Source organism: Centropristis striata, chromosome 1 (assembly GCF_030273125.1).
Source record: "Centropristis striata isolate RG_2023a ecotype Rhode Island chromosome 1, C.striata_1.0, whole genome shotgun sequence".
In the NCBI taxonomy this organism is placed as follows: domain Eukaryota; kingdom Metazoa; phylum Chordata; class Actinopteri; order Perciformes; family Serranidae; genus Centropristis; species Centropristis striata.
Window position 1 is genome coordinate 22,812,131 of NC_081517.1, and position 16,545 is coordinate 22,828,675.

General features: G+C 41.0%; 1 protein-coding gene across 2 annotated transcripts in view; it reads right to left on the bottom strand.

The window, feature by feature from the left end:
- The window catches only part of LOC131973184 (E3 ubiquitin-protein ligase DTX1-like), a 45,954-nt gene that overhangs the window by 14,993 nt on the left and 14,416 nt on the right, over positions 1 to 16,545 (bottom strand). For both annotated transcript variants that reach the window (XM_059335084.1, XM_059335076.1), the window contains exons 3-4: positions 8,722 to 8,936; positions 7,696 to 8,597 (exon numbers count right to left, since the gene is read on the bottom strand). In XM_059335084.1, coding sequence (XP_059191067.1) covers positions 7,696 to 8,597; positions 8,722 to 8,936 — 1,117 coding nt within the window. The remainder of the gene's footprint in view (positions 1 to 7,695; positions 8,598 to 8,721; positions 8,937 to 16,545) is intronic.

Here is a 16,545-nt window from a genome sequence, read left to right on the forward strand (position 1 = left end):
TTTATTTTTAAATTTTGACAGTAGCATATCAGATAAGTTTTAATTGCTGATGCGGTATTGTTGATTTTTAAAATGCGCCGGATAATAGCCCATTTTGTAAACAACTGAGGTGATGCAATGCCTAGTAGTGCTTAAGTGTGTTTCTAACTACTCTCCAGTCCTGGTGTTATAAATGCTGGCAAAATGAAAGGTATTTATTGACTAAGTTGGACATCACTGAAGGCCTAAGTGTGAAATGCACCGCCCGCCACTGCATCTAGGCTATACTGAAACAACTATTTATAAACCTATTCTGGAAGCCACAAAAAGCAAAGTTATCAGACATTAAAGACAGATACTCTGGGAACTAATTGTCAAATTCTTTCTGTGTGCATTCACCTTCTTAACTTGTCTCAATATTTAATTCTTCTCATTCCTTCAGTGTTATCAGTTTTGTCCAAGGTTTCATTCTGCATATTTTCTCCTTCTCTGTTATCATCTCTCTCCCAGATACAGACTTTATCCACTTCTCTCTTTCTTGCACCCCTTCCTGCCTAATTTGGCAAGAATCTTTCCTCAACTCAGTCATTGTCTTTTCCTTCCTATAATCTCCCACTAGAGATAGAGTAAACACATTCTTCCTGCATCTCTTGTTAGGATTGTCAATATTTGCTATGTGTGAGAGAGAAGGACAGTGTGTGTGTTTGTGTGTGTGTGTGTATTTGTGAAATGCCTTCAGAGCCAGGCATCGCCCTCCGTGAGTAAGTGAGTGTGAGTGCGTGTGTGTGTGTGTGTGTGCCAACTCCCTCCCTCTCTCTGGTATTGGCCTGATTTCTTGCACCACTGTGTGATCAATCTTTGACAGTTTGCTGACTGGCTTCTTTGTCTTGTGCCCCCCACCCCATTCCTATGAGCCCTTGTCTTGTGCGCGCACACACACACACACACACACACACACACACACACACACACACACACACACACACACACACACACACACACACACACACACACACACACACACACACACACACACACACACACACACACACACACACACACACACACACACACACACACACCTCCCCATCGTCTGAATTGTGATGGGGGGTAGGAACAATGCTGACTGGACTGGTACCTTTGTCTACCACTCCCCCACCCGAAAAATAATTACCAAATATAAATATGCTACTAAATCAGCACTTGCATCTATATGATGGGTTATTCCAACACATTTACACCCGATAACATCCCATCCTCTCTAATACATTCAATAAGGAGTAAGCCATCACTACTAACTGGAAAAGTTCTGTTTACAATAGCCAAAAACTGGCACAGGCTGGCAAAAGGAAGCAGAGCCAGAGAAATTAAACTAGTGAAAACGTGTGGAAAGTAAAAAGAAGCCAGAAATACAGAGAAGAAGTTGAAGGTAAAGAGTATGGAAAGGTCTGACCACAGAGAGGAAAAGTAAAAGAGAGTAGGAAGAAGAAAAAACGAGCAGAGGCTGGGCATTGTGCTGCTAATGCAGCCCAGGCTTGGGTAATCCAACAAAGGTTACTGTGGAGACCAACAATGAGGCTCTGAGGGGTCCAGACTGCTGAGACGCGATGGGAGAGGAGGGAGGAGAGGAGTCAGGGAAGGAGAGGAGGGGGCAGGGAACATCTAGCAGAGTTGGGGGAGCTACTTCTCAAAACTATCTTACCTTGGTTTTAGTTTGAAAGAGGGGTTTTACATGAAAAGTTAAACACACACCTGTTGTTTAGACTAAATAGATTTAACTGTTGTATGACAACATGGAAAGTAAAATTTTTTGCAGTCCTGCAGAATCACTTGTGACTGGAAGCTGGTTATAACCAGCCCCTCCTCACTATGACTGTGAAGCATGACAAAGCTGGAGACAAGAAAAAAGGGTAAGGGTATCCGTTCGTCATATTAAAGACTAAGGGTCAAAGTCACAAAAGGATTGCGCAGCTTTTGCATGTGCAGACAAGACAAAAACAAATCTTATAATCAAAGCAAACATAAAGGCATCTAACTCCGCTGCCAGGCAGAGAGTGCCTCTGTGCCCATTGTACGTATTTAAATGAGGTATTGTGCAGACATTTGGAGCAAAATTGGCTGCTTTCTATGTAAATGAGCCTCATTACTAAAACAGTCCAATTCACAATCATCAGCACTATTTGCCAAATGCAGTAAGAGTGAAATGATTAGTGTCTTCAGAGAGCTGGTGGTAACCGAGCGCAATTTTTAGGGATGTTCACTCAAACCTTTGGGATTCAGTTAGAGGACTTTGCTCTCAATCTGACTCCCTGGATGTCCACAGCTGATGCAGTCTCATACTGTTTGTTACCTTTTGGTGGATGTGTGGAACAACACAGAACATTCATCAGTGAAGATTTGTGCCTTGTGCATAAATACACAATGCGTGTCTCTTATCTCTTCTTATGGTTGCAGTTAAATGAGCCATGTCTGGTCTTTTAAAATAACAACACAAGCCACAGCCCAAGTACACGTCTCTTGGGAGTCAATTGAGGCTTCATTCCTCACAACCAACACTTCAGCCTCTACCGCATTTATACTTTATCACTTGGATAATTGCAATCATGAGCAAAATTGGGAAAATTGCACTTGGCTGCAGAACATTCATGGTGCTATCAGCAGCTGCAATCCGTGAGACCATACTGACAGCTCATTTGCACAAGCTGGTGGAAATACAATTTGTTTTGCAGATATTTGATCAAACGTGGACCAATTAAAATTTTGACCTGAAGATGGCACTAGATGTAAAGTTAAGGCTCACCAGTTATTACACTTTATCCTGAAAGGACCTAGAGGGCCATTTCCACCACCGGACAATAGCCAGAATGAGGAGGGTCTCACTTACCGAAACCCCCCTAATTTGAAGACGAGCAGTCCGGAGCCGGCTTTTGAAGAGCAGGGTCTTTTTCCTCCCCTGAAAACAGCCTGGTTACTGATTGGATAGAACGCTAAGCGGGATGTGACGTAGTACTCTACACAACAACAACACACGCCATTTGTAAAAGCCGGAAAAGCAGTGTTCCCAACTTAGCAACTTTGTTGCAAAATTCAGCTACTTTTCAGACCCCCTTAGCGACAATTTTTCAAGAAAGCGACTGGAGACAAATCAAGCTACTCCTTCTTACTCTTCTTAACGAGCCGCAAACGAGCTGAAGACAGTTAGTTAGGCCGCGTTCAGACTGCTAGCCAAAATCCGATTTTTAGCCCATCCAGATTGGAACTGGATGGCTCTTTTGAAGTCTGAACAGTCACAAATAACATGAAATCCGATTTTTGCAAACCAGATCGAAACCTCCTTCGGGAGGTAGTTTCAGATCGCATTTGGACAGATGCGTCTCAGTCTGAACCGCTCCAAACACTCAGATCGGTTTTGACTGTCCGTGACGGCACTCTACGCGGCACGCGTAGCGAGGGCAGCATGGAGACGAGGTGTCCACCGGCAGCTGCGCCCGACTCATACGGGCCCAACGGGGGCGTCCATCCTCCCGGTTTCTCCCCTGGTGCGTCTGAGATGTTCTGCACCTCTACTGGACAGTGATAAGGCCAATATACTGAGGTGACCTGCCTCCATCATGTTTGTTGTGTAGCCGTTACAACGTCAGACGATCTGACGCCGTTACTACAGCAACCTGTCAGATCAGTCAATAATGTGGCCCAGTCTGAACAGAGCTATATCTGATTTGGACACTTGCTAAAAACAGTGTTGACAGTCAGCCCTAAAAATCGGATTTGAGTAGGAATCCAATTTGAATCAGATTCGCTTGCAGTCTGAACGCGGCCTTAGTTAGCTACAGTTAGCTACAGTTAGCTCTGTAGCAGTACAGTGTGTATGTGCTGCTGCTGCAGGAGGTATTCACTTAGCGATCTGTTTGTTTACAACAAGCACCAGACACTGCACAGTTGCCGATGTCGTTAAATCACAATCACTATGTTTATGATCAGCGGAGACTTATAATAATAAGCCATGCTTCTTTCAGCTGCTGACGTTGTGTACAGTTAGCGACGGTGAAAACCATACGTCACCTCCAGAGTCTCTTCATCCCTCTGGGGGCTAACTTGTAGTGGAGACACACAGAGTGAGCGGACTTTTGAGAGAGTGTGGCCTGAGACTTTCCAGATGGCCACTTTCCCCCTAGTGGAAATACGGCTATGGATGCCTGGATCACTAAAGTTGGAAGGCTTTGTCCTCTGAGGACCATTAACGTAATTTCATATTCCATATGAAATGTCATAACCATCTATCCAAAAACTATTGACATTTTTCAGCATTGATGAAAGTCATCTCACTAGTATGGCCAAAAAGTCCAAAATATGTTTGCTGTATGGCAAATAGTCCCGAACAACTTGGTTCTAACTCCAACTGCTTTAAGGAACACACTAACACCCACTCAACATTTTGATCAACTAAATTAGTGCAAAAACAAACAAACAAAAGGACACTAAAGATGTATTAAATACATGGTTCACACACTTTTTCACGGACAAAATTTAAAAACTTTTTCCATGACTAGGGTGTATGTGTATGCAGTTTACTATTTATCCTTACTCTGTTTTGTCATCAAACAAGACAACCTTAGATTCCACTGACTCCAAAGGCTCAGATAACTGTGTCCATCAGTCTGACAGCCTGTAAATGCTCCTATACTGCTGGCATTCAAGACAGAAAGAGGGCTTTCAGGCTTGCAAATTTATGGTTTTTGTTCTACCGCCTCTTATGTTTAAGGTAAATTTAAATTCAGCAAATGTGTTCACATGATTCCAGAGGTCTCCACAGTGGTTTTCAATTTGAGATGGTTAAGTAGAAGTCTGAGCGTACACCTCGCGGGGCTGCTGACCTTTGCACTGTGCATACTCTTGTATACATAAAATAGCCTTAGAGAGAGGGAGGTACTGCTGAACTATGGCCTTCACACTCGCACGCCTGTGCTCTCGCACGATCCCCCCACCCCCCACCCCTGCTTTACAGATACCACTTCACAGATGGACAACACAAGACATTCATACTGATTCTGCAATGGCATGGTGAAACAGAGTGATTGGAGTGGCGTGTGCATTGAAAACAATGATGGTGGAAGAACTGCACATCATGCTGTTTCTTGTTGTAGAGACTCTACATACTGAAGCAACGTTGTCAAGCATTTTGCTTAACATGATTCGATTACTGTCAGACTCAAGTGAGAGGTATGTTTCTGATGATGCGCTCCACTTCCTTGCTTATTACCTGGGTGTTGGTCGCACAAATAATGTACGTCACAAATTTATATCTATGTCTCAGTTAAACATTTTAGAGCTTCAAGTTGCCTGTGGTTAGCCTGGGTATACCCATACTGCCTTGCACGCTCGAATTTAATTAATTAATAATAATAATAATAATAATAATAATACATTTATTTTATAGGCGCCTTTCATGTCACCCAAGGTCACCTTACAAAGTCTAAAATCATTAACATCTTTAAAAACAAGACAACATGGTAAAAACATGTAAAAACATTCAAACCTCCAGGCAGTCTGGCAACCAAGGCAGTTTCTTAGCCCTGTTTTAGGGATCCAATCACAGAACGGGGAGGGACGGCAAGACGATGACGCGTACTACTCTGCACTTGGAAGCTTGTAGTTTTCTTACGGATCCAACATGGCTGCTGCAGACGTGAAACTCTCTTTAGCTGTAGATAGTGTTTTAAATAGTTTAGAGCGAAAGTTGAAACGCGAAAGGTCTCTCGGCGGCTCCACTGTCCCCCGGCTCGTAGCGAGATCACCGGTAGCGGTGGTGATTAGCGTCGCTAGCGGATTTGTCTGGTGTTAGCCAGGCTAGCCTGTGTTCCTATTTTTCACGAAGATTCTTTAAATTCTCGATAATCCCCATTTACTAGTCTGAAACACCAGCATACAACCAGAAAAACAAACAAAGCAAAGTGTGATAGCAATAGGACTGTATAATATAAGAACATACCCTGAGTGAGATACATGCTGCTAGTAAAATCCTTGAAACTGGAACACAAATACAAGGTATCAACTTAAAAATAACATTACTAATAACACTAATAATATGTAAATATAATAATAACAATAACATACAATCAATCCTCCAATCTGGAGGCTCACTTTTAGGAATAAACTGGAGATACTGGTATCCAAGCCAACACAGCTTTGACACCTGCATCTTTTGAGAAAAAAAGCATCTTTTGATGACATTCATCATCAGTGGTGGCTTTGATTGGAGCCTGGCATGAACCTCTCTGACGGGCTATAATGACAAATCTATCACCGGCCAAGCAAGAAGACTTCAAACACTCCAACCTGTCCCGCCACAGTTTCATGTGCTGCTGTGCTAATTTCACATTTCAAGCTACTGAAAGTTTATCTACACTATTCATAATATAAAGTTATTTTGCGTTGTGTTGCCGTTGCCTCGGCAAAGTGTCAACCGTCAGTCAGTCAAACCTCCGACCCAGCTCTCCGTCTGCTCTGGAGACATATGAGCATTCACACACTTACACACACGCACTGAACACACCAAGCTGCCGTGCCTACCTGTCTGTATCAGTCTCGTCTCCACATCATCTCTCCGTATCTAACCGTCTGCGTTTATGCGCATGCTGAACTAAATACTATCAACCGGTGCGGCCGGTCACAGGTCCAAATATCTCTGACCGGCCCAGTCATATGCTAGCATTTGCCGTTCGTTAGCCGCGAGCTAACATTAGCTAACAGTTAAAGTTGTTTTAATCACACTAAACTGTGACAAACTGTTGAATAAATTCCTGTTGCTAAACGCATGCAGCTTTCAAAATATGAGTGCAGTGTGATAACAGAATCCACCACAGAATTTACAAGAAGACTGTCAAAATAAGATGCCGAAAATAAAATATACAAGAACCTTTATTCTCCTTTAAAATAATTCTTAAAACATTCAATGATTAAGATTAGTGTATATGATGGAATAGCTGCGGGAGGCCACCAATTTTGGGCATTTATGGAAAAAAAATTATAGGGGGGGGCTTTTTCCACAGTGGCTGGCCGCTCAATGTCCTAGTGGAAAGCATGTTGACAGCAATTAAAAATGACACAGTATAGGATACCAAAGATTCTATAATACTGGGACAATCTCCCGACTGTGAAAAATGTTATGTGATGTGTTTGCTCTCATTTAGCTCTCAAAGTGCACGAGATTGATGCATTTTACTTTACAAGGAGATGTTTCTTTACCTGCTTGACAGTTTCAACTGAGACTCCAATCTTCCTCAGAAGCGTCATTTCTAGTCCTTAAATTAAATTAATTATGAACGTGGACTTAAAATCATTGTTTTATTTCATGGCCTTGGTGCCCTGGCTTTTGGCCTTTGTGCCCTTACAAAATTGACAACACAAAAGGCCAAGTGGCCTTGCCCCTAAAATGACGAAATTCCAGGCCTGCTGGTATCATATGAAACTAGAAGATCTAAAGAAAGAAAGAAAAAATCTATAGGCACTAGTGTGTCAGGATATCGTGTCGGGATGTTTAGTTTCTTCATTTAACTGGTGGAACTTGCAAGTAGCAACCAAACTGGAAGGTTTCTGACTTAAGACTATGAATCCCCCCCTGCCCAAAAAAGGAACATTTTAATGGATCTAAATGGACCGTGATTTCAAGTCAGAAATTCAGGAAAAGCAGACTGATTTCTGGTTTAATTTACTCACCCTGATGCTATGAGCGCTCTGGACTGGGCCATTGCAATCCTCTGTAACGCTGGTCTGCTCAGCCCGGCTAAACTTGATCTCTGTGGCAATGGGGCATGGCACACTGTTGCTGCAGATGAGAGTGAGCGCTGGGGCTTCATCACCACCGGTGATGGAGATGGCACAGGAGAAGGGGGCGTGGTCACGCTGTTTGCAGGGGTAATTAATGTGGCGGTTGGCACTGATTCACTGGCTGAAGATGAGGATTGCTTGGCTGGAATGGACAGAGGAACCTGGTTGAGGTTGGATGATGGAGGCTGAGGAGGTGGTAGGGACGGTGGAGGCGGCCTGTTGGAAGACGAGGAGATACCCAGAGAAGAGGTGCCAGCACTGAGGGCAGCCAGCGACTGAGCAAAGAGCTGGGCATTTCTTCTCGGAGAGGCAATGTTTTTGGAGATGGCGAGACCATGTGGCAACGTCTGATAGTAGCTGGCGTAGGAGTTGGAGTTCTGCTGCTGTCCTCGCCCCAGGGTGGCTGATTTAGAAGGACTCAGAGGTTTAGAGGCGATGGCTGTGGAGTTCTTGGGTCGTTGCATGGTTAATGAGCGTCTACCTAGATTCTGTATCCCCGCTCCTCCTAACCCTGGGCCTCCTGTGTTGGACTTTACACTAAGGACCAGCATGCACTGCTGGCAGGAACAAGGCTGGCCTAGTCCAGTAGCTGGTAAGACCCCATTGGGATAGACAGAGCTTCCAACACCCATACTGGCCCCCGACACACCAACACCCAGCAGGGCTCCTGTGAGGCCTCCACCTCCTCCTACACTACCTCCTTTGGGTATTGGGAGAGGTCCCGACACCAGAGGGTAGGCCATGTCCGCACGTCTCTGGAGTCTCCGACACCTCTGGCTCTGTCTGTTTACCTGCAGGAGGACAGGGTAAAACATTAGTTTTAGGAGATTTCTAATTATTAGTTTAGCCTCCCTATGGGATCCTCACAGTAGCACTTTCCAGGTGATTTTGTTGGTGAATAAAATACAAACACACCTGTGTCATGTTCTGAAAATCAATGAGGTAGCAGAAGCCGAGTGGTGTCAGGTCGAGGCAGGGCTGCTGCCGGTTGTGGGCGTTCTCTATGGCAATGGCAACCTCCATGTCATAGGCCGTCCAGGTCCCCCCATCATTCTCCCACTCCCACTGCCAGCCCTGACCTGGGGCCGAGGATGGGTCATAAAAACTCCTTCGCACAGGACGGATGGTTCCTGAAATACACATATATACATATATAAATATAAAAAAGGGCTGTGTTAATAACTTTGTCCCAATACCTTTCTTCAATAGATAACCAAGAGCCTCTTCACCACATGAAAGACATGTAGCGGTGCCAGTAAACTGAGAGATAAAGTAAAAAGGAAAGGATAGACCTATACACTGAATGAATAGTCCCACCTTGGTCGAGATGTAGGAAAGAACCATGAGGACAGTGCTCGGGTATCATAAGGTGTTAAAAGCTACAGAGAGGCTCATTCTTAATCAACATTTGAATGCTGCACACCTTTTTGTCAATTGATTCAATTTAAAACTGGTATTTCTGCACAGTTGCAGATAAAGATTTTTCCAATAACTCCAGAGCGTTGTAAAGCACAACTGAATAAATAATTTTCAAAAATACAAATACCAGAGCACAGCAATGTTTCCGTCTCCCAGTGGGACAAAGGGGTGGGAGGAGGGTCCCTAAACTAACCAACCAGAAACTACCGTAGTCTCCAGGGGTAACGGGCTATTCAGTCCATGCCAGGACTACGAGATGAAGGCATACGTGCGTGTGTGTGTGTTTGAGAGTGAGTGTGAGAGACGTGAGGTGACATTGGCAGAGTGGCATCAGCACACAGACATCAAAAGGAAGAAGTTGAATGGATGGACGGGACTACATTTGTTTGGTGTTGACACAGAGACAGAGAGAGAGCTCATAATTAAACTAAGATATCCCCCACTCAATGAAGTTTTTATATTCTATATGTTATTATTAAATTAATTTCATCATTCAGTATTCCAGGTTTTCCTAAATTAACTTGTTTTTGATCACTACGCCTCTAATGCACAAGGTCATTTTTGACCCATGTTGTGCATTAGAAGTGTTTATATGTTGTCACCAATTTAAAACCTGACAAAGAAGACGCAAATAATAACTATCCTATTGTGTTAAATGGTGTTTTTCCAATGGAAATTATTATTTGGTGGCTCAAATGTTAAAATATGGGATTTTCCAATGTAATCTGGTGGTTCTAACAACTCTTTTAAAGTTAAACCTTAAAAATAAGACAAACATGGTTACACTGAATTAACAATTTGAGTTTATGTGTATCAATTTTTGTATCACTACACTTCTAATGCACAAGGTCATTTTTGACCCATGTGTGTAAACTTGATGTAATAATACAAAAACTATTTTTCTTCATAAAATATGAAAGGAAAATGGATATAATCTGTTGTAATAATAAAAAAAGATATTCAAACACACAGCCATGAAATAACATGGGAAATGAATGCGGGTCATTTTTGACCCATGTTGTGCATTAGAAGGTGTTTATATGTTGTGCATCAAAGGGTTAATTTGCTGCAAGATTCCCTTAAATGATCTGCCAGTAGATGCCTTTGGAGGACAGAGTACATGTTACAGCAAGAGACAGAGTGATCTTAAAACATGAGACAAAGACAAAAACAGTGTTTGTGAAGCATACGACCCCCCTCTTTCTCTGTCACTCTCTGTTGACTAAATCCGGCGTGGCGGGAGCACTTGACCTGCTGATTACCACGTGAAATGTAATTTCTCTCTCAACGAGTGAATGAGTTCATTCACAGACAGTCAGACAGTAGACTGAGGCTAAGCTGCGCTGCATTCTGTTTTTCTGATAGGGGTGGCTCGGGCTGTTTGTACTTGGTATCAAGGTTATAATAGTTTGGGATTTTTCATCAGTTTTAGTTTTAATTTCTTTGTCAATTTTTGTTTTCAAATTCAGTTAGTTTTAATTCGTTTTTTAGAGTGAGATTGCTAGTTTTAATTAGTTTTTATTTTTTGGAAAATGCTTAGTTTTAGTTTAGTTTTTATTAGTTTTAGCGTTAGTTTTAGTTTTTTTGTAATGGGGTATTTGTTGGGTGCCAGATTCAAAAAGGTCACAATAAATGTTTCCTTTATTTCCTTTGTCTGATCCATCTCAGCCCCAATAAGTTTATTAAGTCATAAAACCAAATATATGAAATAGATATCATATCAACCAAAAAGGTTTACTTATGAAAAATGTTGACAAAGATGAAAAGGAAGGACATTTTCACTATAATTTTAGTTAGTTTTGTAACCACAAAATGCAGTTTCAGTTAGTTATCGGTTTTTTTAAAACTTGTTTTTATTTTTATTTCAGTTAACAAAACTGTTTTTGTTATTTTGTTTGTTTTTGCTAACTATATAACCTTGCTTGGTATGGTGGGACAGAGGCAGCTCCACAAAAACACTTCCTGCCATGGGCAAAAAGTAAAAGAAAATATTCAATACAATTATGCATCTCTTCTTGTTTGCAAAGATCTGATCACCAAAATATTAATTTACAGGAAGTTAGACTTTGAAAACAGAAACAATAAAGGAATAAATTGCTATATTTTGGTAATTATCATTACTAAATACTTCATATTCTTTTTAATTTCACTTCATCTTTAATATACTTTCATCTAGTTACTCCAACGGACTTGCTGTGAAGATAAACTGAAAATCCCATCTATGACACTAAAGATGACCACTCCAACAGGACAAAACCACATGGGTGCTCCTTCATAACCCCTCCCCTATGTTAACAACAAGAGGATTAATGTCAGCAGCTATTACAGGAAAGGAGTTTTGTGGGTTTTGTTTCCTGAATGCCAATTAGCATCTGTGATTGTTGGGTGTAGTCAAGCTTTATCTGTGCAAACAGAACCTGGATTTGTCTCTGAACAGGACATCAACATCTGGGATCAGAATGCTTTAGAAGTATATTAGGCTGGTGCTGATTAATCAACAAATTGTTTTTCCTAAGATGGTATTAAGGCATGTTTAATTAACTCACTATCAGAACTACGATTATATAAAAATATTCTCTAAAATCTGCTGCGCCCTACTGTGAGTTTTGAGATATGTCCAATTTATTTTACTGATTCTCCATGCTTTCAATTCACCAACACTGCAAATGCACTCCACCTATTACATATGACATTATCAGTTTAGGAGGGAGGATTTGACAAAATGAACTGGGTTGAGTTAAGAGCAGCAACTGTAAACACAAAAGCTTTAGCAACCAGAAATGAGGCATTACCCTCACTGTAGGCCCTCATGAAGGGCTTTGTCTGATTTTAGAAGAAACCTTTTGCAGTGGGATTCCTGTGTTACGAAATGTAAAATGTGGCAAGCTCTGTTACCACCACAGTGCTGACAAGTGACCACCCTTGTTGTACTCTACTCCAGGATCACTGTTTTAAACACTTTGTTAATGCTGGATAACATTAAGGTATAGCCAACACAAACTCTTGCAGTAGGTTAAGCACCAAAAGATAAAAATAAAGAGCAGGGTTAATCTTTAAAAAATACTTATTCCGGACATAACTTCCTTCCTCCAAAACCTCCTGGTTCAAAGAGCTGGGGTTTGACCTAGGGTTGCACAATGAATCAAATTTTAATCGTGATCACGATTTTGGCCACCATGATTAAATTAACCTGATCGTCTGTGATATTTCCATTTTTAAATGCAGCTCTCCTGCATATCTAATCAAGGACTTTCTACACCAGTAGTCCACCAACCACCAGGGGGCAGGGAGTTTTTTTTTCCTGAAAGGAGCCTGGTTGCTGATTGGATAGAACGCTAATGTGGCGTAGTACACGGCCCATTTGTAAAAGCCGGCGCTCGTTAAGAAGAGTAAGAACGAGTCGAAGCGGCACAGTCCTCCTTCAGCAGTCTTTCCAGTTGCAGAGCTGGAGGGGATGTTATCCCCTTAGCGTCCAGTCTGCAAATTGCTAATAGGCTAACAGTTAGCTCTGTAGCAGTACAGTGTGTATGTGCTGCTGCTGCAGGAGGTGTTCACTTAGCGATCTCTGTTTGTTTACAACAAGCACCATACACTCTGTACACACACTAAAAACTGTTCCTATGTTCCTTTGTTTAAAAGTAGTGCAATAAAAATACAGATGTTTTCCCTAACACAATGAATAATTGTGATTAATAATCATGATTACAATATTGATCAAAATAATCGTGATTATCATTTCGGCCATAATTGTGCAGCCCTAGTTTGACATATTCAGGACCTGTCCCACCAACCCAAAAGATTACCCAAGTTGCTTGTAGGATTATGTTGCTTCACCACCAGTCAAAACAGGACATCACCGCGTCAGTCAAGCATCAAGCTTGTTGCAAGCCAGTCAGTTTCACTGATTATAGAAGAAGCGTAGTGTTGCAGCTGCTGGCCTGTGAAAATCCCTAAATATATTTAATGCAGCCTGTCTGTCAGAATGTCAATATGGGTAACAGTGCATATTTGCCAGATCTCTGAATGACAAATTAAAATTATTGGATGATTATAAATTATCTGATTATGATAATAAATGATGCCAAAAGGTGGGCACATTTTCAGGAGTGGTCAACCAATGGATTGACCAATGTATCGACTAACCAACAGATCGAGCTACACTACACATCAGTGCTGTGTTCATCAAATTCAGTGATATTCATTCAATTTTGGAATTTTTTTGTAATGAACTTTTTAAATTGTAGTCATCCACCATATGATTAGACACTATGGCCCTCATTTATCAAACGAGCGTAGACACCAGCACAGATCTGAGTGTATATTTCATCTTACGACAGGGTCCACATGTAATTTATCAAACGATCGTATCTCTCCAATCACAGCACTAGAATGATCGGCTGTTGATAAATGTGGCGGCTCGAAACAAGCTTCATTTAAATACCACGCCCTAATATATATAATATATTTATAATATATACCTGATTCAGAAGGCTCGCCTCCAGAGTTAATAACACCGAAGGACGCAATACGGCCAAAAAGAGGATTTTCCCCCCTAAAGTCAACTTTATTGGCAAAGTGCACCGTTACAAATAACAACAGCAGCAAAATAGACACATTACAGAAATATGCAGCGACGAAGGTTTATGAAATAAAAGTACAAACAAACAAACAAGTTTGGTGAATATTCTGTATTTGGAGCACAGACTTAAACATTTTCACAGCTTTTTGGTTGTAGCCAGGAGGTAAACAATGTTTAAAAGTAAGTTTCAATTCCAATAAAAGAGGAATTTCTCAGAGGCACAAAGTGAAACGCTGACGTCCAACAGATGCAACACAAAAAAATGATTTTGTTTGGCAGAAAACAGAGAATGTGGGAAAACAGTACCAATTGCCTTCTTATTTCTTCTTCTGTCAAAGCTGGATAACTAAAAGGTCTGCTGTTGATTTCAAATGTCAGTCACAGTTGGAATAAATGCAGCATGTCTGGGTGTGGCCCCATGGATTTCTGCAAGAGTTTGTATGTGAGAGCAGGGTTTTAAATAATGAACCCAATGGCCTATCCTTATTCTGCATGTTAGAAAATAGTCTTTTAACAAAACCAAGAACATATACACTTGAGCTTAATGAACTGTCCACATCAGGATTGTGAACAAGTTGTTGTGTTTGGTGAATGGTTATAAGCAAAAGTCAACTAAGAAATATGTGTGTGAGAAATGTATGAGAGGGAGAGAGAGGAAAAAGAGACCTCAGACAGGTGGAGGAAGAGACTGGCCATCTGGTCTTTATTGTTCTCTCTACAACTGACCCCTCCCTACACACACACACACACACACACACACACACACACACACACACACGTACGTCTATCTTTGTGAGGGCCCACATTGGAATAGTGAATTCCCTAACCCTTGACCTAACTCTTCACATTTATAACTAAATACCCAACCCTAACTCTAACATACAGTCAGGTTAGGGGTGGGCGATATGGCTCTAAAAGATTATCACGATATTTCTTTCAGTCCACACACACACACACACACACACACACACACACACACACAGGACTATGATAGTCATTTTAAGGCATTATATAATTTGACCATTTTTGACAAAAAATGACATACTATAGTATAACATTTTTTTTCGTCCACTTTTTTGGACATCCCATAAAATGGGTTATTCTTTAATTCATGGACAAACTATACAACTAATATGTATAAAGTGACCATAATAATCATTTTTAGGCATTTTAAAATTTGAGCTATTTTGACAAAAATCGACATGCTATAGTATGACTTTTTTTTAATTTTGTCAGAGGGGGATGGAAAGGTGTGGGTCGGGTGACAGACAAAACGCAAAATAACTTGATATTATGAAAAGTGTAGATATACTTTCAGTAGCTCTAAATGTGACATTAGCGCAGCATATGATACTATAGCGGGCCGCCATGGTCTAGGTCATTAATGGGAAGTCCTTACACCACTACGTCAAGAAGTAGGAATGTTGCTAATATCATGATATGCATTTTTTTACCCATAAAAAAAATATACCGGTATAATCGTGAACGATAAGATATGGCACACCCCTAAGTCAGGTCCACACATATTTGGACATTGACACAATTTTCAGCAATTACTTTTGGTCACTTAAAAAGGTTGAGGGCAATATGTTGTAATTCCTACACCATTCACCTGATTTGGATGTAAATACCCATTGTTTCATTGTTTCATGTCAAACCCATTGTGGTGGTGTACAGAGACAAGATGCTGAAAATTGTGTCAATGTCAAAATATTTTTGGACCTGACTGTAAACCTAATTGTAACCTTAACCTTAAAACAAAGTCCGAACTCTCAAACAAGCCTTGAAAGAAGTGAGGACCGGCCGAAATGTCCTCACTTCTCAAAAATGTCTTCACTCTGTTGGTTAAAAACGTGCTCCGGTGCTCACTATATAGGGAGTACAGGAACACACACACACACACACACACACACACACACACACACACACACACACACACACACACACACACACACACACACACACACACACACACACACTTTTGTACTTCTATCTTTGTGAGGGCCCTCATTGGAATAGTGAATTCCCTTGCAAGGTTATAACAGTTTTGGATTTTTCATTAGTTTTAGTTTTAATTTTCTTGTGAATTTTTGTTTTCAATTTCAGTTAGTTTTAATTAATTTTTAGAGTGAGTTTGCTCGTTTTAGTTGAGTTATTTTAGTTTTTATTCGTTTTAGTTTTTTTGTAACGGGGTATTTGTTTGGTGGGAGATTCAAAGAGGTCACAGTAAATTTTGCCTTTATTTCCTTTGCCTTATCCATCTTCATTATGTATGGAAAAAGTTGACAAAGACAAAAATTAAGAACATTTTCACTATAACTTTAGTTAGTTTTGTAACCACACAATACAGTTTCAGTTAATTATCATTATCATGTAACCTTTAACCCTTAAAACAAAGTCTGAAATCTCAAAAAATGTCCGAAATGTCCTCACTTTGCAAAAATGTCCTCACTCTGTTGTTAAAAACGTCTTCTGGCCCTCACTATGTAGGAAGTACAAGAACACACACACACACACACACACACACACACGGCAGGCTGACCAGCGGTCATGCTAGGGTTGGGTCATGCTTCATGAAGGTGTTTGTGCTACTCTCACTTTCATGAAACCCTCAAGAACAGTGAGTCACATCCGAGATGAGCCAGCACTTCCTGTTCCTTTCTGTTAAGTAATTCCAGACACTGACTCTGCACAGTTTTAAATCTTAAGTGGCTAACAAACTATAATCAGGTGTAGATAAT